The 27,143-nt window shown below is 41.7% G+C and overlaps 1 protein-coding gene and 1 long non-coding RNA gene across 2 annotated transcripts; both read right to left on the bottom strand.

The window, feature by feature from the left end:
• Nucleotides 1-7,631: 7,631 nt before the first annotated feature.
• On the bottom strand, nucleotides 7,632-25,941 carry CDO1 (cysteine dioxygenase type 1). Its single transcript, XM_079995868.1, has 5 exons — nucleotides 25,560-25,941; nucleotides 19,210-19,287; nucleotides 14,315-14,472; nucleotides 9,772-9,941; nucleotides 7,632-8,333 (listed from the first exon to the last, which is right to left on the bottom strand). Exons 1-5 carry the CDS (start codon nucleotides 25,736-25,738, stop codon nucleotides 8,304-8,306), a joined length of 615 nt encoding a protein of 204 aa, XP_079851994.1. The 5' UTR covers nucleotides 25,739-25,941; the 3' UTR covers nucleotides 7,632-8,303.
• Nucleotides 22,787-25,551, bottom strand: LOC307226913. The gene is made up of 2 exons (XR_013843690.1): nucleotides 23,502-25,551; nucleotides 22,787-23,150 (listed from the first exon to the last, which is right to left on the bottom strand). It is a non-coding gene; the product is annotated as an uncharacterized lncRNA (long non-coding RNA).
• Nucleotides 25,942-27,143: the final 1,202 nt, after the last annotated feature.

The following is a 27,143-nucleotide window of genomic DNA, read 5'->3' as shown; positions in this document are numbered from 1 at the left end:
CCATATAGAACATAACTGAGGGAGTTGAAACTTCTGAGCCCTACTGTGGTTCTGTTTAGGGCATCAGGGCAGACTATTTCTGGAGATTTTACTGCACTAGATAAGGCAGGAAAGATACAGCCCTCCAAGGTCAGATATCGTATTGACTCTGGAAAATTATGGATTCTCTTTGTACAACACTCTCTATAGTCTCTCACAAACATCATAGCATGATTCAGCACACCAAGTAGTTACCAGCCACAAACAGTGAAAGCAAGAGCATAATGTCTTAAGATGCTCCAGTCATTAGGAGTCAGTATGATATAGCAGAAGGTCATTTTAGAACCGAGGAGACTCACGTCCTAATCTTTACTCAGCTACAAAACTCTATGACCTTGTGCCAGTCATACCCTCTCAGCCGAACCAACCACGTAAGGTTGCTGTGAGTATGAAATGTGAGAGGGAAGAACCATGTATGCCACAATGAGCTCATTGGAGGATGTGTGAAATATAAATTTAGATTAAAAATTAATAATATATGTATTAATAATAAATGTCCTGCTTGGCTCTGACAGCTGTCAGATCTTTCCAAAATAAGGTCCCCTGTATTGCCTGGTCAGTTTGTTGGGTCACACATCCAGAAGGGAATCCCTTATCGTTGGACAGGGGAACTACAGAGCAAGCCCTTTTACTTCAAGTCAGAAGGTTTTTAGAGAATGATTTGCTGAGGATTTCTTCCAGGTCCCTGCTGACCTAGACGTGTGTGTGTTTATCTTAGTAAAGCCTGCTGGGTCACATCACAAGCAAGTTAGACCCAAAAGGTTCTTCTCCTGCAACATCACATTTATACAATTGTATTGCATTTCATAATACATATGTCACAACGTCACCCCACAATGAACTCCATGCCTCACAGATCCAAAGAGACCAACAGCCAATCTTTGCTAATACTAGCACAAATCGATTTATTATCTTGTTGAAAAGAGTGTACATTTATGTCAGATGAAGGTCGTTTTTAAGCCTCTGATCCCAACTGTGTGCCATACTGTTCCCATGTTATAATTAGAATCCGAGATTCATTTCAACCCTAACCGATTGATTGAAAAGATATCATGCTACTTATGCATGTGTGCCCCTTCTCTCAAATTTGGCAGTCATGGAGTCCAAAGTTCAAGGCAAGCTATCAGCTCCTGCCCCAAGGCATCAGTGGTAGCTTACACAGTCACTAGTTGTTTGCTGTTCTCCTCCCCACACCTGAGCATCCCTATTGCTTCATGGTTTGTTTCTAAGAGCAAACAGAGTCAAAGCAGCTACACACACACACACACACACACACACAGTCACAGTCTCAAACATATTCTGCAAGTTATATAACAGAATAAGCTTTTCCTTAGTGAAAGTTACCTGTGAGCTGGACTTCCTTTGGGTGCCTTTGAATGCAAAGCATGCTATGAACTGGTAGGCTGGATGCAACCATATCCTTTGAATTCCTATTTGGCTTCCTTCCTGATAGTTCTGTTGACATCTCTTAAGTGTTAATTGGATTCTTGAGGTCATTTCCAATATTCTCTATGCGATCTGCATAAAAATTAATCTGTTGCTCTCTGTACAGAAATTTAAACCACTTTTATTATCGGTTCTGCCCCATGAGAGATTTGACATTGTCACCAAAAGATTCCTTCCTTTATTAATAAGTGTTATTAAAGTGTACTGCATTGACTCTAGCATTTTAGCTCTGATCTATGCATTTAATGTACTAAGCCAAGTCAATATGTTAGACAGAATGCTATATTCTGGCTTTTTAAATTTTTAACATACTGTATGCCTGAATTTGTGTTCCATTTTCCTAAATAGGTAAATCTTACTGTTCCTAATATTAACAGTTTTTGCCCCCCACCCCACCACAGAATGAAGATGCAAAACATTAATTGAGTTTGAAGGGACAACTTTATTAATGTAAAAAAGGTATGTGCAGTGAGTAACTTTTTGTAATTGGCATCTGTCTGTCTCGAGAGACAATGGAGTGTGCCTCCAGGAGTGAAGCCAAACCACTGTGTTAGTAGCATCAAAGTGACCTCTCTGGGGCGCAAGCTTGGGCAATGTGTATGGAGGTCCTGAACTGCTCAGATGACAAGACCCATCTTGGCTCAAAGCCCCTCATTAAAATATACTGATCAGAGCCTTTCTTTACCCACTTCCCTAAAATGGCTGGTTGAAGGGGTTGCCCTAGAGGAGCACTTCTCCTCTCCCCTGGTGTCCAGCATTCAGAAGGAAGAACCTCATGGGGTTCAAGGTTTGGTCTGTCATGTTTCTCCTTGAGCAAGAGCTGTGGGAATCCCTCCCCACTGAGGTGCATCTGATCCCATCATTATATAGCTTTCATCACATTCTGAAGATGCACCTCATCCCTTTGACCCACCCTTTTCTGCTGATGATTGATGGTAAATTGTTTTAACGGATTTTAATATTGTATTTCTGGATTTTTGTAACCCACCCTATAACCTTATGGTTAAGGGCAGGAAAGATATTTAACCAATAAATAATAGATTGGGAGAACATCCCTTCACTATGTGAGTGCCATTGAGTGCTCACCAAGGGAGTCACTCAAAACCCCTCCCTCCCTGCTCACACTACTTGTCACAAGGCATGACCCTCTCCGCCCTACCTGCTGACCACAAGGTCAAGCAAGCAGCACTGCAGTTCCCTGCCCCAAGGAACCTACCATATCCCACAATAGTGAGCTTAGGCTGCAGTGCTTGATCACATTGTAATGAATGTTCTGTTTTCCTGAATAAATCTTACTATTGCTAATTCACCTTTTTTCCCCTTGGTGTGAGTATTCAGTACTTCTTGCTTAGCTATAAAGTATATATATTTGTGACTTCAATACATTCAAATTTTGAATCAATATAGAGAGACAGCACAATTAGCTTACCTGTGTTGACTATGAAAGATGTGTATTGATATAAGTTAGTTTTATATTTATATCTGACTCTCTTGGATCCCTAAAATCTTATTTCATGCTGAATAAAAGAATTAAAAATTGTTAGTTATCAGTCACAAATATACAAGAGAATAAATGATTCCTTCACTGCAGGGGGTTGGACTAGATGACCCTTCATATCCCTCCCAGTTCTACAATTCTATAAGTAGAAGTCACCCCAAAGTAATTTAGATAGTGGCAAGGATTGGAAAAACAATTTCTGGAACCCTCCCATTGATATTTCTGCTTCAGTAAGGGAGACATATGCAAAAATGTACCAGGATTTACAGTACAATGTTCTCAGGCTAAGCAAAGAATTTCCTTTGCCACTAAAGCAAGTCAAATCTTGCTGTGCTGTTACTGTTTGGTTTTCATGTTTTTTTCCAGACATTTGTTATATGTCAAAGTCAAAGTTATATGTGATACAGGAACATATGCCAACAAGTGAAATCTGTTTTTTTCCCTTAGCCAATGAACAAACCTAAGATCCTGACACAAAACACGTTTGCAATTTAATACGGCACTCAAACAAAGGCTTCTTCAGCCAAGGACTTTGCTTTGCTCTTAATCAAGTTATGAACCTCTTTTGTAAATACTCGTAATGAAATACTTTACATAGACCCTGAAAACAGAGAAAGCCAGTTAGACATTCCAGCCCTGTTCCTATACAGAGGTAGTTAGTTACAAGTGCTTTTTATTTATCAGAATAAACAGGGAAATATTTTTGCCTCTTTGTATCTTTCACCTACCCACTCTTCAAAAGTGCCGTACTACATATCCGCTTACTTTCAAAGTACTTGACCAAAATTTTAAAATCCACATAGTGAGCTGAAAAATGTAAAAATCTCATTTGATCACATTCTGAATGATGCAGTTATATTTTTATTGTTTTCTGACACATTTCCGAAGCAAGAATGCCCTTGTGGTTAAAGCATCATTTGTGGAATCTTTACCTAATTAAAATGGATACAAAAAAAGTAAGTTGGGTGGAACTGTTTAAGAAAATATAAATACTGAAAGGAAAAATATTATCTCCTATATTTCCAAAGTTCCAAAGTTCAGGGGAGAGTATACTTATTTATGTAGTCTTACTACCCATGTTAAAGTAAGTTTACAACAAAAAATTGAGGGAAAGTTAATGGATAAAATCCAGTGATGTTCATATCGGTCAGCTTGATTAAAAACTACCTGCTTTTACTTCCATCAGACCATTTATGTGTGCACTGGAAAAGTAGTTTAACTACATTCTCTTGTGAGTCACTGATCACCCTTCCAGTTCAACAAGATGTGTATCATTTTTGTAAAAACTGACTGCAGAGAGTACTATGCACACACTGACAGGATTATCCCACAGTTCTCCTTATCACTTTAGGAAAAACTTAATCTTTTCAGAACACTTTTGATTTGATAACCCTTTGATCAGTGAATTGCTAGGCCCATACTCACCAATGTAACTTTAAAGAACCCATATAATCCTTTACGCAATCTAGAATTCTAAATCTCCTCTTGCCTCTCCCTCAATTGCAGGATCTTGCTAAAAATTAACAGCACTATCCTAAACATCAATACTCTCAGCAGTAAGTCCTGTTGAATATATTGGTGTGGCCCTCCATACCTCTCTAGATGGCACTTTAAAATGTAAGAGCCTGCTGGATGAAGCCAGTGACCCATCTAGACCGGCATCCTGTCCTCACAGTGGCCAAGCAGATGCTTATGAGAAGCCCACAAGCAGGATTTGAGCACAATAGCATTCTTCCCCCCTCCTGTTTCCAGCAGTAGTATTCAGAAACATACTGGAGGCAGGGCACAGTCATTGTGCCAAGTAGCTATTGATAGCCTCTATGAATTTGTCCACTCCTCTTTTAAAGCCATCCAAGTTGGTGGCCATTGCTACATCTTATTGAAGCAAATTCCATGCTCTTTGAAAGTACCCTTGCCTGGCTGGAATCTGCCCCTGAACTCCAATAATGCCTCTTGCTTGCTTGCCTGGATGAAAGAAGAAAAGCGGTGCATGAGTATGTGTAGAAACCAGCCTACTGTGCAAGGGGTAAAATTAACGTGTTGCTCTGTTCACTTTTCCCTTTGGTATGTGGCTACCAATAGGTTGCTAAGAAGGGGATTATAGCCCTTGGAGGCTGAGAAGGGTTCTCCATCCCTGGTGTGCATGGTCCTCTTGTGACTTGCAACAACTGCTGGAGGCCCATTGCTGCAAACATTTACCGTAGCATTCACCGTAGCAGTTAATACCTTTGTTTGCAAATCATATCATAAAGTCACTTAGCGGGTTGCTTTAGTGGCATATTAGTCACATAATCAAGCTCCTGTTGGCATGCCTGTTCTGTAAATATAAAAGTATTTCATTTTCCATTTCCATAGCAGCTGGCATTAATCTGACTTAGAATGATTTATACTTTAAGGCAGGGGTGGAGCCCATCTGGCCTGCCAGTTGTTGTTGGACTAAACTTCCACCATCCCTGATTGGCTATAATAGCTGGGGCTGATGGGTGTTGTAGTCCAACAATGCCTGGAGGACTGCTTTTTAGCCAACACCACCCCTTTATGGGTTATGGGTTGGTGGCGTAATGGGTCCTTGCTGCCAGCTTTCAATTTCATTCAAACTCAGAATGTTATAACTTAGATTGCTCAAGACAGGAAAGTGCCAAACAATGTAATAAAATATCATTTCAACATGTAATTCCAGAGAGTAATCACAAGCAGATTGCATGTTTTAACCTTGGTAAAGCTGCACCCCAGCAGAGCAAACAATTTTCTCCCAGGCTTGGGAGAGGCTACAAAAATAAGCAAAATGAATTAGCAAATGAACAGGGTGTACTTTTAGCTTAAAGAGGAGAAAAACACATTGCTAGGCTCCAGATTTCAGCTCCCCAAGCCAATGCCAAGGACGAAAGGCACAAGTAGAGGTGAAGAACAAATGTTTACTGTGAAGAGTACCTCCTTACCCATTCTGCACTTGCTGACTAATGGCATAAATTCATTCTCCACCCACCTGCACACATGCCACTTGTGAGAAAATGGAAGCAGATAAAAGAAGAGCAAACAAGAAGCAGTCAAACAGTGTAGCCTCTGTCTCATCTCCACCAGCTGTCTCCAGTGGAAAGTTAGCGTTAGACCATTTGTTTTCCAGCTGCAAAAATGAATAGCTGTGATGGCAGTATTGGTTATTCGGGGAAGCTTTGACCCTGCAGATGTTGCTGAACAATTCCTATCACCCCTAGCAAACATAGTCTGTGGCCAAGAAAGATGGGTCCCACACCTGATCAAAAGGGTGCTTTTTCTAGATTAAAAATGCTTATTCTAGTCCCAAACATGTCACGTCATTAAAACAAAAAGTAATGCAGCATAGGAGGAGACTCTTGAGAGTCCCATGGACTGCAAGAAAATCAAACCTCTCCATTCTTAAGGAAATCAGCCCTGAGTGCTCACTGGAAGGATAGATCCTGAAGCTGAGGCTCCAATACTTTGGCCACCTCATGAGAAGAGAAGACTCCCTGGAAAAGACCCTGATGTTGGGAAAGATGGAGGGCACAAGGAGAAGGGGACGACAGAGGACGAGATGGTTGGACAATGTTCTTGAAGCTACCAGCATGAGTTTGACCAAAGTGCGGGAGGCAGTGGAAGACAGGAGTGCCTGGCGTGCTCTGGTCCATGGGGTCACGAAGAGTCGGACACGACTAAAAGACTAAACAACAACAAATGCAGCATAGCTGGAATGAATGGCTGATTCTTAACACACCACATTTGACAGCTGGACTAATCAGTCGAGAAGTCTGACATAACACTTATATCCCTTCAGCACATTCCTAAAAAAGTGGCAGTTTGTTGTTCAGGAATAGCTGATCACAAATGGCAGAGTAATATTGTCTGCAGGGTATGTGATCTATGTTCCTACCTTTCCACAAGTTTCCCAAAGCTGATCAAATTTCTGTTTTTCACAAACAGCCTTTTCAGTCTGATTTGTAATGTAATCGTGGAACTTAGATTGCATCTGATGCAGACAAATGCTCTTTTTTCAAACACAGAACTGGAAGCATGTATTATAAGTAAGAAAAGATACCTATCCAGCTGATGCTCTTAAGCATTTATCTGTATTTGAAAATAGCATGTTCTAGGAGAGAAAGAAGGCAGGAATATGTCATCACTCCCAAAAATTCAACAACACCTTTCCCCCATAGGAATACTAGATCTAGGACCTGCAGAAAGCAGGCTATGGCAGACACTTGGCTCTGACTTAACATTTTTACATGCTTACATAAAGAACTCTTTGTTACTTCACACAGTCCTTATTCCCTTTCAAACAGGCAAACAAAAGGGTTTGGAGAGAGAGCGCTTTTGGGGCTAATTTCCACCTGTAAGTAAGAAGTATGGTGTAATAAAAATAAAACTAATCAGATGCAGAGCAAGAGGGGAAAGCCCCCTCCGCAGCAGAAATCCAACACATGGTCAGACAGTGGGACTGCACCTCCAGACTCCATCTCCAACATTGCATATTGCTTCACTAACCCAACCCAAATGTTGGAGCTCTGGCACACCAGCGAGTTGCTGTATATTCACCTTTTGTATGATGGGGCCTTAACACAGCATCCGGAAACCATGAAAGAGTTTAACAGACAGATGAGCAGCCATCAATTATGCTACAGGACAAAAATGGGAAAGTGTGCCCGTATTCAGTTTTATTCAGGTTTTTGGGCAAGTTTATGATACAAATCATTTTAAAAACAAATTGATCCCATTCAACATCATTAACTTTTAACAGATATTAACAAACATTTTCTCCAGGACATAAGTGTTGGTACAAGACATTATTGCTCCTATTTTATTCTTTCGTTAAAAAAAATAATCAGATCTTACACATAAGATTTTAAGATGCACAAACAATTTTTTAGAAGTTCCAACAGATCATTGAACCCTGGTTAAAATGAAGCTGCTAACAGTATACAGTACACAGTACAGATGACATCAAGAAGTTACATTACTAGTAAAAATGGCATACATTCAAACAGGTAGGGCTGTTAAGAAAGTCAAGTCATACTTAAAAGCCCAAATGTTGACGTTTGTGTACACAGTCTCAAAAGTAGAAATGGTAGGGAAAGGACCCTGGTTTTATGGTAGGTTGCGAGAGTCATTTGAACTCTGCAGCAATACATGGCACTACTCCCTTTAGTGTTCAAGAGAGGAATCATGAATGATAACTACTTGACCAAATAGCTGTTCTACTGTTGTCCTACATAGAGATTATTCAGATACAGCTTGGTACTGGCATCAATCATACAATCCTTCTGCTCCAGTTCAAATAATAAACCATCCAACTGCCTTGTGCTTTTCAGTTGTTCTCTTGTGAAACTGATGTTGCCTAGAAAGAAGAGAGAGAATCTTTGTTGTCTAGATTTTTCAGTTATTTCAAGTAAAGAAGTCTGAGGTACAAAATCTAAAAACATGTGAGCGAATAGAGGGTAACTAAATTCTGCCATGGTTCCCACTTGATAGTTTTTTGCTGTTTGGTCCTGTGCTCCAACACCAAGCCCTTTTCATACCTGGGTGTGTTTGGAATTTACTTATGCCCAAAGACTTTTGGGGATGTTACTGAAGGTTGAAATCAGCACTATGGTGTAACAGTCATTTGCATCAAGCAGAGCAGTGAAGGATCTCAGCAAAGCAGAGGAAAAAGACTAGAGGCTAAAACACTTGGCAGATATAAAAGTCCTAATACAGGCCTCCGAGGAATAGTATAGGGGGCAGCCTCATGAAGTGGCTGCTGTAAAAGACACTATAGGAAAGCCTTCATTAAAAGTTGCTTGAAAAATATCCACATGCTCTCATTTCATTCCACTACACATGTTCATAAACGTTACATGGAACAGCCCTTTCAAAACAGAAGATAAAATTACCTCATTTTTTAATATTCCCATAGGGCAAAGCCCTGCCCAAGGAGAGCTACAGTGTCTGGGATAAGAATTCTGGCATAAACATTTAACAAAAGGCTAGTTTTCTATGTTCAGAGAGCTTTCGGGGTTGCTGTTTTTTCCCCTTGAAATTTTAATAGTTTTAAAAATATTACTCTTCTGGCAGTCTGACATTGTGGGAAGAGCTGTAGCTGAACATTTAAATCAAATCTTAGTTTGCTGTGTATTTTTAATGGGAAATTGCAGAACATATTTAGCTATTTTTTAACTCTTAGGCAAATATACAAATGCTCCATCCTGGAGTTCGTAGCCCTGCAAGTCTTTTTTTGCAGTGGCATAATGAGGCCTGACGGCGTCTGGGGCGCGCATGCAGTGCCATAGGGGTGGGGCACCAGCTAGGAAAGGGACTACAACAGCTTGGGCGTGCTGCGAGTCCAGCCCCGCACTGCTTTTAAGAGTGCCATGCTGGGCTTGTGCGCCAGCTTGGGCTCCGGTGTACCGCCCTCAAAGGTAAATGCTGCTCAGGGCAATTTACTCCCAGTGCACCCCTAGCTATGCCACTGGTTTATTGATTCCCAAGTTGGCTTCTTTGCAGCATCCCCTTTCCTTCCAGAACAACATGGCAGTTCATGGCCCTCTGCTCTGGTCCCTGCTCCAGCACATTTGCAACTCATCAGAAATCCAATGAATGTATTATTTTTATGTTGTGAAACACCCTGTAATCTTTGGATGAAGGGCGGTATACAAATTTAATAAATAATTATAATGAAATAACGTATTGGGCCTCCAACAAGGGGTTCATTTATTAGCATGAGCTGCCTTCTTTCCATAGAAAGGTTGCAGTGATCAGCTAAATGGTACAGGCAAGGTGCAAATCCTTATACTTACATATGGGGTTCTTTCTCCAAACTGACTATAAAATGTCATTTTAACTTTTTGCTTGTGTCCAGTTCTTTGGTCAAAAGTGTAGCAAGATTCAAAGGGTGGGCTGTACAAATGGAGACTAACAGCAGTTTCCGTATGGCTTGGGTTCTCCACACGGTGTAAGCCAATGCAGTCTAACGAAAGAAAACACAAGAGCACTGGGTTAGATCATTTATCCAACAATTTTACCCTCAATTTTAGGATCTTTTAAAATAAAATAAAGTAAAATGCCTAGCTTCTATTAAAAATCTAGGTGAATTTTGCATAGTTATAGTCTGATAAAGGCCAACAGGATGTCTCCACTAATGTTAGTGAGATCTCAAGTGCTGTGAATTTAATCATCTGCCACCAGTACAAATGCAGTATTCTCTTTTAAAGATGTTGTAAAAATTCTAGGGAAAATAAATGAAATAGAGAATACCATTATTTTTCCAAGAACTTGGGTTGGAAAAGATGCTATATTTTAAATCAAGTTTGGAAATTCTCAGGGCCCCACCAGGCTTCTTTAACTAGCCATCGGGCTTCTCTAGGCCTCACCTTCACCAGCCGTATTCTACATTTGAGTTCTTTCGCCAAGCTGAAATGTGTCCTCCAACTCTTGCTCGTGGGGATAGAGGTAGAGAGATGTGTGTAACAACACTGACTTTTGCATGGTGCTGGAATGTAGCTCATTGTGCAATGGGTCACATTCATTGGTCTGCTCACTTTGGCCTCTAGTCCTGCCTCTCACTGGAATGCTTCACCTGGAGCGTTGTGCAGAGGAGCAACGGGCCCTCTTACTCAAAAGATTCCCCAAACTGTATTTTAAGCAGATAGTAAGGAAATTAGCCCTATGATGAAGGAAATAATTCTTCTGGGGTGAAGCCTTTATTCTTCCAGTAATTGGTTCTGCCTTTTCTAACTAGCCATTTTTTTTTAAAAAAAAAATATTTATTAAAGATTTTCAAATATAACAGAAAAAGAAAAACATCCAAATTTAAAACCTAATTTTCATTGGCATCCTTCCAGGACTTCCCCTCCCCTCCCCCTCTTGTATTCCAATTCCTTCAAATAGATTCAACAAATTCTTACCCCAAATTTTAAAATTATTTATCATTGACCCAATTTAAAAAATATTTTCCCATCCCCTAAAATCGACCTGTTCCCTTCCACGAGTTCCCCTCTTTAATATGCAATACAGAATAAAATAAACAGAAAAATAGAAAAAAGAATAAAATGTAATTTAACACCCTTTGGATTCCAAATTTCCCTCCCCCCTTTCCCGGTTGCGTTCCCAATGTCCGTCAATATCTACTGTCATCCTGGAGCTCCCACATCTAAACCACAGTCCTTCACCAGTCCGCTTTGCCGTCTTTTTATTAGTCTTTGCCGTCTTTTGGTCATCTTTGATTTCACATGTCCAATCTTGGAAGGAGTCTATCTTCCAACTTTGTCCAGTTCTTGTTATTCTTGTTGTTCTTGTTGTTCTCTCTCCTCCTCTTTTTTTTTTTCCCCTGCTCTCCTGCACAAATGTTCTAATTCCAAAAAGCTTCTAATTCCTCTGCAGAGGCTTTGTTATTCAGGAACAAAACATTCAGGAACAAAACAAGTCCCTTCCATTCTTCAATAGATAAATCTATTGTCTCCTTTAGTGTGTAGACCTCTGTAGACAAAATAGTGTTCCATTTCTGCAGTTTCCCAGGAGATAAAAAGTCCTATTCAAATTTGATGCCAACAATACTTGTAGTGTCCCACAGCTCCTCTAGAGGGATTATAGTAGCTCAGTTTCCTTCCCGATCACACCCAACAGTCAAAGTAACTTATTATTCCTTGTTTTAAACAATTTATATCCAATTTGTAACAAATGTGACCAGCAAAGTCCTCGTAACAAAGTTCTCTTTTTGTTCTTCCGCTTTGACAGCTCCTTTGACAGCTGTCAAAACCTCTTTTTCTCCTCTCCCGGCACTCTTACGGATCGCTCCCGGGGTTTCCGGGGGGGGGGGTGTTGCCTTTTAATTCACATTCCACTTTTCTCCTCCAGCCCAGTCTTATAATTTTCCATCGCGAAGTTAATAATTTTATCAAAAAAAGGTTGCACTCGATCTTAGTTGTCAAATCCTTTGCTTTAGCTCCTCTACAACAGGGGGGAGGCTGACTTCCTTTTTGCACCTCCCCCGCTCGCTCCGAATTTAAAAAGAATTTTTCCCCTTTTTTAATCCAAGTTCCAGTTACTCACGGGTTATTCTTTTAAAGTCCAAATTTTCAATGGAAGAAGTCAGCGCTCTCCGTCGAATGGCATGCGGCTTCGCTCGGCAGGGGAAGCGGAGGACTCACAGCACCCCCCCCGTCACCCGCTCCGCAGCCTTTAAAAAGGCTCCTTCGCGGGTCGGGGGGGACGCAAACGGTGCCCGCCGAGTCACCATGCCCATGGGTTTCAGCGCCCATGGTTTTTGAGGGTCCCCGCGTCGCCGGCGCAGTAGAACCCAGCCCCTGCCGAGCAGGCTCCCTCCGGAGCTCGGAGGGAGTCCGCCATTCGGCGATGGCGCCAACCCGGAAGACTCTAACTAGCCATTTTAATGCCTTATGTAAAAATATCAAGTTATTTATCATTGTGATGTCATAAACAGGTCTTTCAAATATGGTACCAAATTTTAATATCCAAAAAAAATCCACAAAACTTGACAATCTTCAGGTGCTACCTTAGCATCAGTAAACATATTATTGTTGCTTTATAAAATCTGAACACATGAGCTGGCTTAATGCAAAGCTTATAGTTGAATTAATATTGTATAAAGGAAGCCAAATTGCCACCTACCCATCTTTGAGCTGTAAGTTGTGGACATCCATTTGTTGTAAAGTCTCATAAGCAACACACTCCCATACATGTGATTCCACCCCCCTTTTTGCTTAGCATACCTTTCTGTGTAGCAACTATTTTAGTTTGAAGATGTTCAGAAAGAAGAGACAATGCCTTTCGGCAATGTTCAAAGTTGCTTGTGTGCATACATCATTTGTTTTTGATTTCATTCCAAATCAAAGTGTTCGGACATGAAAACAACAGAGAGGAAAAAACATAGCTGAGATTTTAGTTCCTTGTAAGAGGTGTGCGTGCGCCAAGTATTGAACTGAATACTTTCCCAAGGAAAGTATTTTCTCATCTGGCATACAAGAATAAACCGCAACTGAAAATACCCAAGATCAGCTAAGGCCATTGTGGCATGTGCCATCTTGACATTATCTTGGCAAAGATGGCTTCTGTAAGATGGAAGGATCAAATCATGTTCTACCATTATTTATTATTATTAGTTACATTCATGCTCCACATTTTTATTTTAAAAAGCCCAAGGCAGCTAACAGTTATGGAATCCCCAATGCAAAAATAACTAGTCCACTCCATGTAAGCTCAGACATTCTAATCCTCAAAGTCAAAATAATGAATCCCACCTGAAATCAAAGCATGGAGAATTCTGGTGGTAAGCATGATAAATTGGCCAAGTTTCACAAAATTCTGAACAGAACTGAAATACAGTACTTTGAATATTTTGCCTTGAAGTGCAGCCCTCACTCAGTTCTGATGCTCCTTTTGCAACCCAAACATACCGTACTTTCACTTCCTTCTCTTGTCTGTTAAGTTTATGTCAAAAATTCCCAAATATTACAAGAGTCTGCCTCTCCATGACTTGGGTGAAAATCCACTGTGTATGATTAAAGCTGTGAGGTGTTAAAGTCCCCATTTTAATCCATGGTGAGTGCAGAATAAGCAACTAATGCGATGGATGCTATCCATCGGTTCTAAAACAGGTGCTGTACGGGTCCCTGCCAGTGCTGTTGGCAGCCATGCCAGAAAATGGCTGGAAGGATGTGGCTGGGGAGTAGACTGAAGACAACGTTGCAGTCAGCCCCAGGTGAGGATCCTGTTCCAAAAGTTGTCCATGAAGCTTTAGTATTTCTTCCTTACCACAGCCCTTTTTTTGCCTACAGACACTACCTTGGGGGTCTCTGGTTTTTTGTGATCAAGACACTTGCTACAGTGCTTAAATTTGATTTGTGGGGGGGGGGTGAGGGGAGCTCTACCTATCATCTCAGTTTTCAGAACCACCACAAAGGTTGGTGGGATATAATGGAAGATCCTAAAAACAGATTAGGATAAATAACTTTTTCGGAAGTGCTGCATGCAACCATGGTGCTTGTAGCAGCATTTAAAATCCATTCCATGGCATCTATTACAATAGGTCTCTGTGTTTAAAAGGAGTAGCAGTCAAGGTCAGCAACACTATGCACAGGAATCTTATGCCTAATTTGTAAACTCTAAATTCTGCACACAGTAGTTCAGATATAAGGAAGAAACGAAGTGGGCTACTAGCAGAGGAAAGATTAGACTTATTCTATAACATGAAATGTCCCCATGTGTCCTATTCTTTTATCCAAGAAATGAAAAACAACATTACCTTCCAAGATTTGAAACGTCTAGCCAAGAAGTTATAAGGTTATTTGGGTATCTACGATGAACCAAAACAAAAGGGCTTACCATTAATATAAGCACACTGGTTTTCTTTCAAAACCCTTTCGGATTTCTTCAGCAGCTCTCCAGTCCCCTTTTTGCCAGGCCACTCAAACAGCGTCTCTTTTAGATTTCCTTGAAGCATTTTCATAAAGCAGTGTGAATCTGTGTGATCATGGATACTGCTGTATATGTACACAAACACAAAAAATACCATTATGAAGTTAGCAGGGCTGATAGCTTTGTTGTACTTTTACATATACAGCCGACTCTCAACTTGCATAAGGGTTGTGTTCTGCGGATAGCACGTAAAGCCGAAATTGCATATGATCAAAACAATTCTGGACCTGCCCCCATGCAAGCATCCTTTACTGAACCCCGCAGGCTTACCACAAAAAAAAAAGAGCTTTTAAGCTTTCTGACATGCATTTAATTTGTGCAATGTCAGCTGGCTGGCCACTAAGCACATAAAGCTGCAATCGAGTAAGTTAAATGTGTGCAAGTTGCAAGTTGACTGTACAGTAGTATAAACATAATGTATCATAAAATGATTACGGCTGCAATCCTAACCCCATTTATTTGGGAGTAAGCTCCATTGAAGTCAATAGGGCTTACTGTGTTGTACATCTAATACAAGACAAATATTGTTATTGCCCACATCATTTTATAGTGGTCTTGAAAGTGGGATGAAAGTGAAAAAAGTCAAAGTGAAAAGAGAGTCAGATTTAAAGGGAAATATTAGAATTTCTGCAAATATGAAAAGAGACTGCAGCTGTAGAGGATTTTGAGGAAACTGTGATGTCACTGATAAAATTTGCTAATAATCTGTTCTTTGGCGATGGCTGGGTATGTCTAGATAGGAATTCAATTAAACAATAGGACCATAACTCAAAGGCATTACCTGGGAAAGGACTTGGGCTGCAATGAAGGAGCTACTTGACCAGCATCTACACAATGTGTATGAATGAGAAGTGAAGGGGAAATGGTGCCTCAGTGAAAAGGCACGAATTTGTATGAATTGAGGGCAAGAGAGGTGAATGTTGCTGGCTAGTACTATGCTACTACGTCAACAGCAACCACCACTAGAACTGGCAGTCTCTATGTTGCTTGTGGGTAGCAAGCGTGCAGACACAGCCTGCCTGTTACTTACACAACCTTTTGCCTGGAAGCTCTCTTATAGTTGTCCAATGAATTTAATTCAATTTAAGATAAAAACCGATGCTATATTTATGTTTGGCTTTCGGCCCCAACCCTCTAACAAAAAAGCACCACTACCTCCAGAGATGAAACTTCTCATTTCAGATACACATAATAGTTTTCTTTTACATCATGAACTCGATTCAAAACAGTCACTCATATTTTCCATTGGAAAATATGTGGCAGTGTTCTTTCTCTGTTACTGGCTATATTCTGGAGCGGGGGCGGGGGGGAACGCCACGTTGTCACTCCCCCATTCAGATTTAATTGACTCCTTGACTAACTGGTGCTGCTTGTGCAACAAATTAAAACAAGCTGTGGTTTCTTATTTTTAAACAGCTGCTCATCTGTCTCGCAAACCACAATGCACTTGGCAGAAACTTGGAGTGCAATTCTGGAGAAAAACCACAGATAACCAACAGCCCAGTTTGGGCACAATGCTAGCTAAACGAACCTTGAACTCAAGCATTCCTCCTTCGGCATGGCCACCAGCCGAAGATTAGGAACACTCACTTCCTGGTTTAAGCTAACCCATTTTGACTTACATCTAGCCTTTGAACTCAGTTGAAACTGTGGCTTGTTGCATTAAATTAGAATAATAAACTATGGTAATAGTAATTAGTAATAAACTATGGTTTGACCCAGGCTTGTTTCAGTATATCAGTTTTAACTCGCCACAGTTTGCCCTTGTCAGATGCAATGATAAAATGAGGTTAACCTGAAAATTCTTCTGTAGGTTCATTCCTGTAGCAGTAAACTGTGGCCCAACATTACATTCAAACTGAGCCATTAGCTTGCAGTGTTGAAAAAAGTAATGATCCTATGTCAGGTTTGCAGAGTTTGTGACCTGCCACCAAGCTCAATACAGCCCAACAGTCACATACGGTTGCCTGCAGAAGCCCGTTGTTTTTTCTGTGGTCACAGAAAGGCAGCAAAAGCAAGTTATTTATTCGGCCTCTAGTAGGCTACCATACATGGGTAAGTTGTCTATTTAGTCTGAATGGTCACAAGTGGGACAGGGTGAGGCAGCCCTAGATAAATCTGCATAACAATGTGCCAGATGTGCTTTTGCTCCTCATTAGGGGAGGCTGAAACTCTTGTTCATTATTGGTTTTCACTTCAGTAATCTTTGTGCAGACTTGCCCCAGATCGGGTCATAACAAGATTTATTAATAGAACTTGTTTATGCTTGGTGGGATTCACCTAATGAGTCCCATCAGCACAAAAAGTTCTACTTGTGTAATGGGGTTCCCCCTTCTCCTCCGCCCACATCCTCCCAAATTGGCTTAGGGTATGTGTGTGCATGTGCGCCAGGATCAAACCAAGCACAGGGATCACAGGTAATAATGTAAGGTTCAAAGCGACCTAGGAGTTAAAGGCAGGTAACAGTATTGTTAATAAAGACACCCCACCCCTTGAAGGCTCATAGGACACTAGATTAAAAGTGAACTAAAAATAATACTACGCGATGATAATAAACTCATTCCCAAAATCATTTCCTGAACTTCCTAGCATCCAAAAATATATTCTCTGCCAGCTTAACTTGCTGGACAGCTCACTATGGTACCAAAGGAATCCTGTAGTTCAGCTCTTTCTCACTGTCCATAACTGTAATTGTATGAAGACAAACACAAGCGGCATCCCCTCCCCAGGTATCTTTTGCTGCCCCCAGCAACTTCTCTCAGATGAATCTAGGTAGCTAGGTAAAGGTAAAGGGACCCCTGACCATTAGGTCCAGTTGTGGCTGACTCTGGGGTTGCGGCGCTCATCTCGCTTTATCGGCCGAGGGAGCTGGCGTACAGCTTCCGGGTCATATGGCCAGCATGACTAAGCCGCTTCTGGCGAACCAGAGCAGCGCACGGAAACGCCGTTTACCTTCCCACTGGAGCGGTACCTATTTATCTACTTGCACTTTGACGTGCTTTCGAACTGCTAGGTTGGCAGGAGCAGGGACCGAGCAACGGGAGCTCACCCCGTCACGGGGATTCGAACCGCCGACTTTCTGATCAGCAAGTCCTAGGCTCTGTGGTTTAACCCACAGGGCCACCCGCGTTAACACAAATCTTGGAATCTGAGCTACTCTTTCTTTGCTATTTAGGGGTGTGTGTATACCCCTGCACATATTTTCAGAAGAAAGATAGCAGCCAGGAAAGTGTCACCCTTCCCCACCTACTGAATCCCCTTGCCATCAGTTTTTTCCTTCCTGGTGCAGCAAAAACACATCTGGGAATCCCAACTGGAAGGAAAAGCAGTGGGATGGGAGAAGGGTTAAGCAAACACCACCTGTAGCTTTCCTAGTGCAAATTACATTTTTGTGAAAACAGAACTCCTCACTTCCACAGTCCTCAGAGTCTTAAATCATTGCATCACAATCATTGCATTACCCAAATGGAAACAGGGCATTTCAGGATTCAATGCAACAGCTGCAAAGGCAATTGAACCCCAAATTTTGGCATATTGGGTAGCATGCAATTTTAGTCAGCGTAGAGGCATTGAAATGGATGAATACGACTAACTTTGGTCCATTAATTTTGATGGGTGTACTCTGAATAAAACTTAATTGAATGCCACCCATTGTGTTCTGGGAATTGTCAAGGGTACATTGACCAGATCTTATTGATCTACAAAATTGGGGTTTTGAGGGGGAACTCTCTCACTTGACAAACCCTGCTTTAGTCTAGAGGCAGAGACAGCACAATGCCCCTTTAGTAAAACACTGGGGCTAACATACATAGAGCAATGAAAAACCTACTACCATTGTAAGAAAGCACAAAGAAGGAAGTCACCAAGTGGTTCTACAACAGTTTGCTCTGACAAAGAAGCATCACATTCCTCATGCTTAAGAGATGTCTGATAATTGTCTGTTTTGCAGAGGCAAGAGAAAAAGGGCATATACCGGTATATCTAGTACATAGAGAGAAATGGTTCTCAAAACAGTAACATATGGTTTTTTGGTTTTTTTTTAGGGACTTTGGGAAATCTGGTACCTCTGGCTTGCAGATGAGGCTAGATCTGCACAGTGTTGATTGGCCAGCCCTTGTGTCAATTACATATTCCCCTGCCCCACCCTTCCCTGAGCAGGATCACACACAGAACTTGGGGTACTCACAAAGCCATATTCACCTTTCCACAGGGTCTTTTAAAGTGTTTTTAAAAAGTGTAAGGAACCCAGAGCTTAAATGCTGATTAACTGAAAGAATCAAATATGCAAAAATTGACCCTTAAGAGCTGGTGTACTGCTTTGGTTTGGTTTTAAATAGTTGGATGTAAAAAAAAAATCATGCAGGGAACCACCCAGCTTTCGGAGAGGTTAGAGTTAATGGAATTTTATAATATACCGTCTATATAAGGCTACAATACTTTTTTGTGTGTGGCACAGATGTAATGTATTGTATAATAATAAATATAATAATAATAATAATAATAATAATAATAATAATAAATAATAATAATAATAATAATAATAATAATAATAATAATAAATTTATACCCTGCCCATCTGGCTAGGCTTCCCCAGCCACTCAGAATATTAAATACATGAAAAAACATCAAAGATTAAAAACTTCCCTAAACAGGGCTGCCTTCAGATGTTTTCTAAATGTCAGATAACTGTTTATTTGCTTGAAATCTAATGGGAGGGTGTTCCACAGGGCAAGCACCACTACCAAGAAGGCCCTCTGCCTGTACAGCTTTATATTATGGGGAAAATATATATAGCCACAAACCTGCCATGGCCTTCACCCCAGCATAAGATCATCAAGTTGAACTTTCCATTTCCTTTATCCACAAGATTTCTTGTGTACCTGAAAGAATAAGATACAGGGTTTTATTTTAAGAGCCATCATTGAGAAGCAGAAACAGATGTAAGAAAAGTATATACAAATTAAAAAAATTAATGGTTGCTAATTTCCAGCCTGCTCCCCTGCCCCAACCATCTAGTAATCTTTTCTGATTGAGCTGTATGACAGTTCTACTCACTGCATTGCTTTGAACAATTAGTGCCTACTGCATACAGATTATCTTGATAACACTCTGCTACCTTACTGGGTAGTTCTAAGGTTCATTGAGATAATATATCTGGTAATATAGGTGAAGTGTTTGTATTTCTCCCAAGTTTTATCTTTTATGGAAAAAAGCCACACATACACATAAACACACTCTTGCACTTGTCCATATATTGTGACCTATTTTCTTTCAGTCAGTGGCATCCTAAAACTGCAATATATTTATACCTTTATCACATAAGGGTCATAAAAATATATCACAGTGGTTTACAATGCTGAGTGAGTTGTATCCTTTCCAGGATCCTTCTCATAAAAAGGAGAGTGAACAGAATCAAATGAAAAGTCAACAAGAATTAACTTTTGTGTAAAATACAAATTATTAAAAACTAGGTTGTAAGTCTTAAGTAACAAATTTCAGGAATTCAGTTCCGGTGATTATAGACTTGGTACTTTATATATCTATGTTAGCTGTTGGCATCTGTCTGTCTCAACAAACCATTTAAGTTAGTAGTACATTATATATACACATAGACGTTGAACCATTGGTCCTTACCTAGGTCTATAGTCTATAGTGACTGGCAGTTGCTTTCCAGTGTTTAAGGCAAGAGCCCTTCCCAGCCCTGCATGATGTCAAGAATGGAACCCAGAATCTTGCATATGCAACGCATGTTCTCGGCTTCCACTACTGAGCTATGGCCCCCTTTTCTCTCTGTTGACTGGATTGCAAGGAACCATGCAATTTTTGCATGTACCTAAGGGAATCTGGACATGTCTTTCTCACGGAGCAGGTCCTCATTCCCTTTTAAGATTCCAAAGGTTTGTGACATGGCATAGTGGTCCACCATTCAAAGGAAATGAATAAAGAAACCCCACTGGCCTTATGGGATAGCTAAAGTACCGGTAGTTCTGAATCCCAAGCCATCATGGAAGCCCAGAAGTCAATCAGGCCCATCACAGTTGTGTGATCAGTGGGTCTTGGAAATCGGTGAGACTGAATAAACAAAACACTGGATTGTGGTGTAAACCCCATTAATTGCAGATCTGGTTGAAGCCCAAATATTTGGGCTTCATTTATCCTATTGCTATAGTTCAATAATTCTGAAAAAGACTAGATAGATATAAATTAGGGTGTAGAGTGATGGTTAACATTTGGTAAACACTGGAAAACCAAGAAGACATATGGGGGGTGGGATCTCCAAGCTGCTCTGTAAATGAAATTCAGCAACACAATCTATAAATGGAAAAGCACAACATAACCCAAATACTTCTTGGGTGAGGTAATTTCTGCAATGAGATTATAACTACCAAAGCTTTGTAACAACAAGGAAGTTACTGATTTTTTTATACAGCTTGTTATCAAGCGGTCCCAACCATTTAAGCTACTTTTCTGCAGAAGATATACCGTATATGCAAATCCAAAGTGTGTGTGGGGGGGTGAGAGACTCTCCTGATAAAAAGCCAACTTTACAGGGAATTCTGCCAAGCAAGATAAGAACAAACTAGTTTCACAATGCCAACAGCAAGTGTTGCACAATAATCGAAGATTAGAAATGGTATGAAAAAGACTAAAGGATACAGCAAAGGGGGACGGGGGGGGGCGGCAGACTGAGCCGTAGCACCTGATTTATAATTAAATCAAACCCTGACTTTTAATACGGTGCAGTAGACACACCCTGTTTTCACTTTTAAAGGTCAGGTGTGTGCACGCAAGTTTGAATCGGTACACAATCCAGTGGAGGCAAGTTTGCAGACGAGGGTTCCAAGAGGACCTTTCCAACAGTCAAACGCCAGAAGGCTGAAAAGCCAGAAAGCCCCTGATTTGCTGCCAGTTCCTTGTCCCAAAAATATCTGTTAGAGAACACAATAACCTGACACAGATCAGAAAAAAACAAAAAAAACCTGGCTTGATGTCAGCCATTCGTTTTCCTCCTCGTTAACATTTCGAAAGCAGTTTATTTGCAAAAAGCGACCAAGAAGGCGCATCCGATCAATTCGCGCAGTAATAGCCTGCTGCTTAAGTCATTTGCGGGCCACAGCCCTATGAACTAGACATTGTCCTCCAGGACTGCCAACGCCCCTCCATCGATTCTTATAAAAGTACAAAAAAAGCACACGAGTTCCAGCCTCCCCGGGAGGCTCGGGCTGCTATTTATCTCGAGCCAGCTCTCATTGGCCCAACCCTTCAGGGGTGTTGCTCAAAAGCGGCTCTGATTGGCCACCGGGTCCCCGCCCTCCCTCTGCCTCTAAACCTTCAATGCGTGGCACTTGGGAGAAGCCGGGAGAAAGCAGTCAAAAGGAGTGGGCGGGGCAGGGAACGCGCAAGGAAAGGGGGCGGGGCTGCGGGCGCCGTGGATGCGCTGCTCTCGCGCCCCAGTGGGGTCACCCAGTAGCCTCCAAAGAGAGCCCCAGTGGAAGGGGCTTTGAAACAAGGCAGATCATAGGTCTATCTAGCTTAATATTATCTACCTTTCCGGGGTTTCAGGCAGGGGACCCTCGCAGATCTGGGCTATGGCAGTCTGGTTGTGGGATATTTCCCCTACAAGGGAGGCTTTCCTGTGAGTAATCCTCATGTCTTCAGGGCCATAGATCACAGAATCAGAATTGGAAGGGACCCAAAGGGTCCTCTAGTCTAACCCTCTAGTCTAATCCTGCCCACAGCCATTCCTGGGTGGGCTGGAAACACCAACCATCTGGTTGACACACAAAAAAAGCTTAGCTGAAATTTATCTGCTGTATTTAATATTCATAGTGAATTGTTTTCACTTTTTTATTGTTAGCCACTTTGCTAATATTCAGCCTTCAGGGCAGGTGTAAAGCCCAAGAGGCAAGTATGCCAGACTGCTACAGACCATCCAGTATGTTCTGCAGCACATAATGGATTGGACTTAAGTCTCCCTCCAAACCCCCTTCCCAAATACGATACTCTGAACTAAAAGCAGAAGTGGAATCTGCATCTTAGAGCCCCTGCCATCCTCTTGATTTGATTATCAGCCTCCCTAATGAATTGGCTATTCATGTGCCTTTTCTGTTGCTGCTGCTTACAAAGAAACACTGAAGATGACTTATTGTCACCTACATAAGTTAATCATTTAGAGGGAAAGTGTGCCAAAGAACAGGAACCAGAAAAGAGGAGGCTTGATATGGAATTAAGAAATACCTGTTTTAACTTCTGCTAAAAATGCATTTGCAGAGAAACTGGCGTTTAAGCTAATTATAAATGTATTATCCACACACACACACACACACACACACACACACTTTTCTGTAGGGAGAGTATCAGAATAGGACCCCAGTGCCATCCAGTGGATCATTGTATGGTTTATGGTCTCTTCAGTGAGGCAGAAGCTGGAAATAACAGGTCACGGGATAAGGTTCAGTTTGTGCCGCACACCCTATACAACACACATGATAATCTGGATGAACCGAAGAACCCACTTTTATGTTTCCACTAATCACTATGAATAGCTCCATAAAAAAGATGCTTTAGTTTCAGCATTAAGGGTTAATCAACAGTCATGCTGATTTATTCAAACAAACTGCTGTGCATGCAGCCATTTGAGTGAAGCAAGTTCTGAAGTTGCTTTGGTGATTTTCACCACATTAAAGACGGGGAGAGCCTGAACACCATGAAGTGACCATATACATGTATATTGCAGGAGTACCTATACTCAAAAGGGACGCGGGTGGCGCTGTGGGTAAAACCTCAGTGCCTAGGACTTGCTGATCGTAAGGTTGGCGGTTCGAATCCCCACGGCGGGGTGAGCTCCCGTCGTTCGGTCCCAGCTCCTGCCCACCTAGCAGTTCGAAAGCACCCCTAAGTGCAAGTAGATAAATAGGTACCGCTTTATAGCGGGAAGGTAAATGGTGTTTCCGTGTGTGGCGCTGATGCTGGCTCGCTGGCCACGTGACCTGGAAGTGTCTTTGGACAGCGCCGGCTCCCGGCCTCTTGAGCGAGATGAGCGCAACCCAAGAGTTGGTCACGACTGGCCCATACGGGCAGGGGTACCTTTTACCTATACTCAAGATGGTTAAGGGATAAACAATGCAATTATGATTATAGGGGCACATCTGATGTGCATGTAATGTCTTGGGCAAGTTTTAGAGGGAAATAGCCAGTGATTGCTCATACCTGGATTTCTGGTCAGGTATAGGCTAAGCTTGTGTGGTAAAATTATGTACTCACTATAGTAGCAGCAGCATGCATCATAATTAATGAAAACCACCAGCTGATGATGCATGCTCCTTCTGCTTATATTATATATAATTATGCATTAATAATAGATGTGGATTGTTTTAAAACTTTAACATGCCATATAAATGATATATCCTATTGTTCATTGCTACTTGACAGGAAGTAACAGACAACTAGGCTACCAAATGGCTGGAGGCACTTTGGGTCATCCAAGTTCATCCTCCATCACACTCAAATTAGTATGGTCAAATTGTGGTTCAGTGGCCAGTTATTAAAAAAATATTTATAACCTGCATTTCTTTCTTCAAGGGGAAAAACTCCAGAAAAATAAGGTGGAATTTGCACCATTTGCAAAACCCTGCTTAAAAGTGACAATTCACTTTTGGCAGTGAACCTGAGACTGCAGAAAAAGGCTAGCTGCCTTAATCCATGCTCTTGATTAAGGCTAAAATGTAATGTTTGAACAGTTGTACTAATGCTGATGGAGAGGGAATTACTGTTCACACTGCTGCAATATTTTTTTTGTCACTCTGACGCATTGACAATTCCCAGAGAGGGACTTGCTGGGGCAGATACATTTCTTCATGCAGTCCATATGGAAAGGAAATGTAAATGCGAATCACCAACTATTTAACAGCTACCAATGGCTGAATTTAGCCTTGTTCAATACTACAGATTATGAAACAGGCCTCTGAGAAATTTTTTAGTGATGATTATCCAGTAATTAAGGGAGGCCCAGGACTTTTGTGACACAAGATTTGGAACGGTATTCAGTAGACATCTCATTAGTGCCTTCACCTCACCCCCACTCCTGGCACATGTTTTAGGCCAGGAATAGGTAATATGATGCCCTTGAGAAGTTGTTGTTGGGACTACAGCTCCATCAGCATTTTCAATGGTCAGTAATAATGGAAGTTGTGGTCTACCACCACCTGGAGGGCACATTAACTCTACCTTTATTAGGCTGCCTCCAGATTTTCACCACCGGGCATATTGCTTTGTTCTGGAGTGCCATTTCAAATGGACTGGAATGCCCAAGAAAGAAGAGGAAAACAACTTTGGAAAAGCCCTAATGTTGCAAGATAAACCAGTCAAAGTTTAACATCTAACAGGCTAGTCGTGAAAAAAACACACCAAAAAACCACACCAACACACAAGCTACAAAATGAAGCCCAAACTAGCAAGAAAGGCTGTGACCCAAAAGCCTGGTGTTAATCTTGTCACCTTGACCCACTCCTTGGGTGCTTTGAACTAAACTTGTGCACATCGCTGTACTTGCAAGCTGAAGGGATGGGCTGCCAGTTAGTCCGCCTGGGAGGCCTGCCAAAATGTTTTCTGTAGGCATTTTCATTCCAGCTGTTACTAACGTCTTATCTTTGAAGTGCCAACCACCTCCAAGCTGCGCAGCCTCCCACTTCTCAAAAAGGAGATTTGAGCAACTCAAACCGCTGGCCTGAATGCAAGCTGCTAAAAAAAAAAAAAGGAGCCACTATCTGCACAACACATATGTTAGCTATTAGCAGCAAATTACATATGTAGCAAACGCTAAAAGATACACGGAAAGGAATCTGAGCAAGATATTTGGATTTGCAACACCTACGAACATCAAACGTGCAAACAAAGTAGAAGTGCGCCTGGAGAGTAGATTGCTATTTAATTTCTAAAAGATCCGCACTAATTTTGTACCAAACTTAATGAAATGCTCCAAGAAAATCACGTCCGTTTGGCATTTCAAGCAAAGCGACTCTCATTTTAAAAGCACATCTCGACCGCTTTTCGTTCCCAGGAGAATAGCTTATCCTACAGTAATAAACCAGCCAGCTTGTCACCCGCTTGCTTGTTCAGGCGAACTAATCCCCTTGATTCCCACCGAGTTTACCTGAACTGGTCAAACTGAGCATATTTGAGCCACTCCTCCGGGTTGCTCTCGTAAGTTTCCATTAAGGTTTGCACTTCTGCCACATTGACTTTGTCGCCGGAGAACAAGCGATGCAGGATCTGGATCAGCTCGTCCAGCGTCTGCGCCTTCCACAATTCCGTCTGCCCGGGATGATCCATGCTGCGCTTTTGCGGAGCCTGCTTCGAGTTGCACAATGGAAGCGCCCAGTCTCTCCCGCGTCGCTTCGCAGCCGGTGCCTTGGCTTGCCGCTATTTATCCCCTGGAGTTAGATGGGAACGTACCAAGTGCTCAAGGACAGGGAGCGCGCCAGCGAGGCACCGCGAAACGGCTTCGGCTAGCCCTAGGCTTTTAGAACACGCTGAAAAAGGGACACCCCCGCCGTGGCCGGGACCTATCACAGGCTGATATTTCAAAAGCCCTCGTCGCCTGGGCGAGATGGGGCGTCTGGGCTCCCCCCACTTTCGGGTCGTTTGCCCGCCTCGCTTCTTAAGGGGCCTCGACTGGCGCGCCGCCGTAGCTTTACAGCACAAAGACGCTGTTCTTCGGGCTTAAAAGGGAGAAGGAATATACAACTGAGGAAGCCAAGAGTGATTGCCGCCGCCCGGCAACGTTTGGATATTCTAATCTTCTAACTCAGCAGCACAATTGCTGAAGGCACTAGCTTCGCAAGGCACTCTTTTAAATTACAGTCGTCTCCGCTTTTCATGGCGCCAAGAACCAACAGGTGTGTTTTGGGAAACCAGGCTATGTTTATAAATTGAAATACGTAGGCACTGACAATTACACATTACCAATTTAGTTAGCCACCCTTGCAAAAACCTTTGTCTTGTAGGAAAATTCAGAATGGTAAAAGGTGGCTTCTCACCCAAGGACAGCAGGTTTAGGAGCAAAGTACTGTAATTCATTCCCCATGAGTGAATATGGAAGAGAAGTTTTCAATTTTTAGCAAGGTATATAAGGGACTTGATTGAGCAGGCAGGTGCCTTAAGAGAAAGCAATCTCCAGTGACATTTAACTCCAAAAGCTTTGGAAAGAGCACTGCATATTTCTGCCTGTTTCGTAGGACAGAAATGCTACTTCTATTTCTCATTTTTCATTCTTAGATTATTCAAAATTAACATTAGAATACCATTGTAGGGGCCTATTAAAGTAGATCTCCCACAAAGTAGAAAGCAATCTGTAAGGTCTATCAGAACTTTTCCTCTGCCTACGTATTAAGGATGGGGCAGGGGAAGGTGAGGAGAGAAATGCTGCTGAACTTTGCTTGTACCCTACGACATGGACCAGCACATCTTCACATCTCAGTTGTGATTCAAGCAAATATCTCCAAACTTTTTACTTTGAAAACGGTATTAGTTTCTCCATCATTAGTTTTAATTTCAGTCCTGCATTCTCCACCATTAGTTTTAATTTCAGTCCTGCATTGTTCATCAAAAGCAGCAGATTCACACTTCCAAGAAGAGCTCCACTGATGTCAGCAATAAAACGTTTCATTAAGTGGGTGGTTTTTTGGAGGCAAAAGGAAGCTATTCCTTAGACCCAGATTAAGTTAATGGCAAGTTG

Source organism: Podarcis cretensis (assembly GCF_951804945.1).
Source record: "Podarcis cretensis genome assembly, chromosome: 11".
In the NCBI taxonomy this organism is placed as follows: domain Eukaryota; kingdom Metazoa; phylum Chordata; class Lepidosauria; order Squamata; family Lacertidae; genus Podarcis; species Podarcis cretensis.
Note: the sequence above shows the minus strand (reverse complement) of the source record. Positions and strands in the feature narration are given on the sequence as shown.

Coding starts and splice junctions, on each gene's coding strand:
- CDO1 (XM_079995868.1), bottom strand. CDS start 25,738: ATGGATCATCCCGGGCAGACGGAATTGTGGAAGGCGCAGACGCTGGAC. Junction 19,288..25,559: donor GCTCAGTTTGACCAGTTCAG/GTAAACTCGGTG, acceptor TTATTCTTTCAG/GTACACAAGAAATCTTGTGG. Junction 8,334..9,771: donor TTGGAGAAAGAACCCCATAT/GTAAGTATAAGG, acceptor TCTTCTTTCTAG/GCAACATCAGTTTCACAAGA.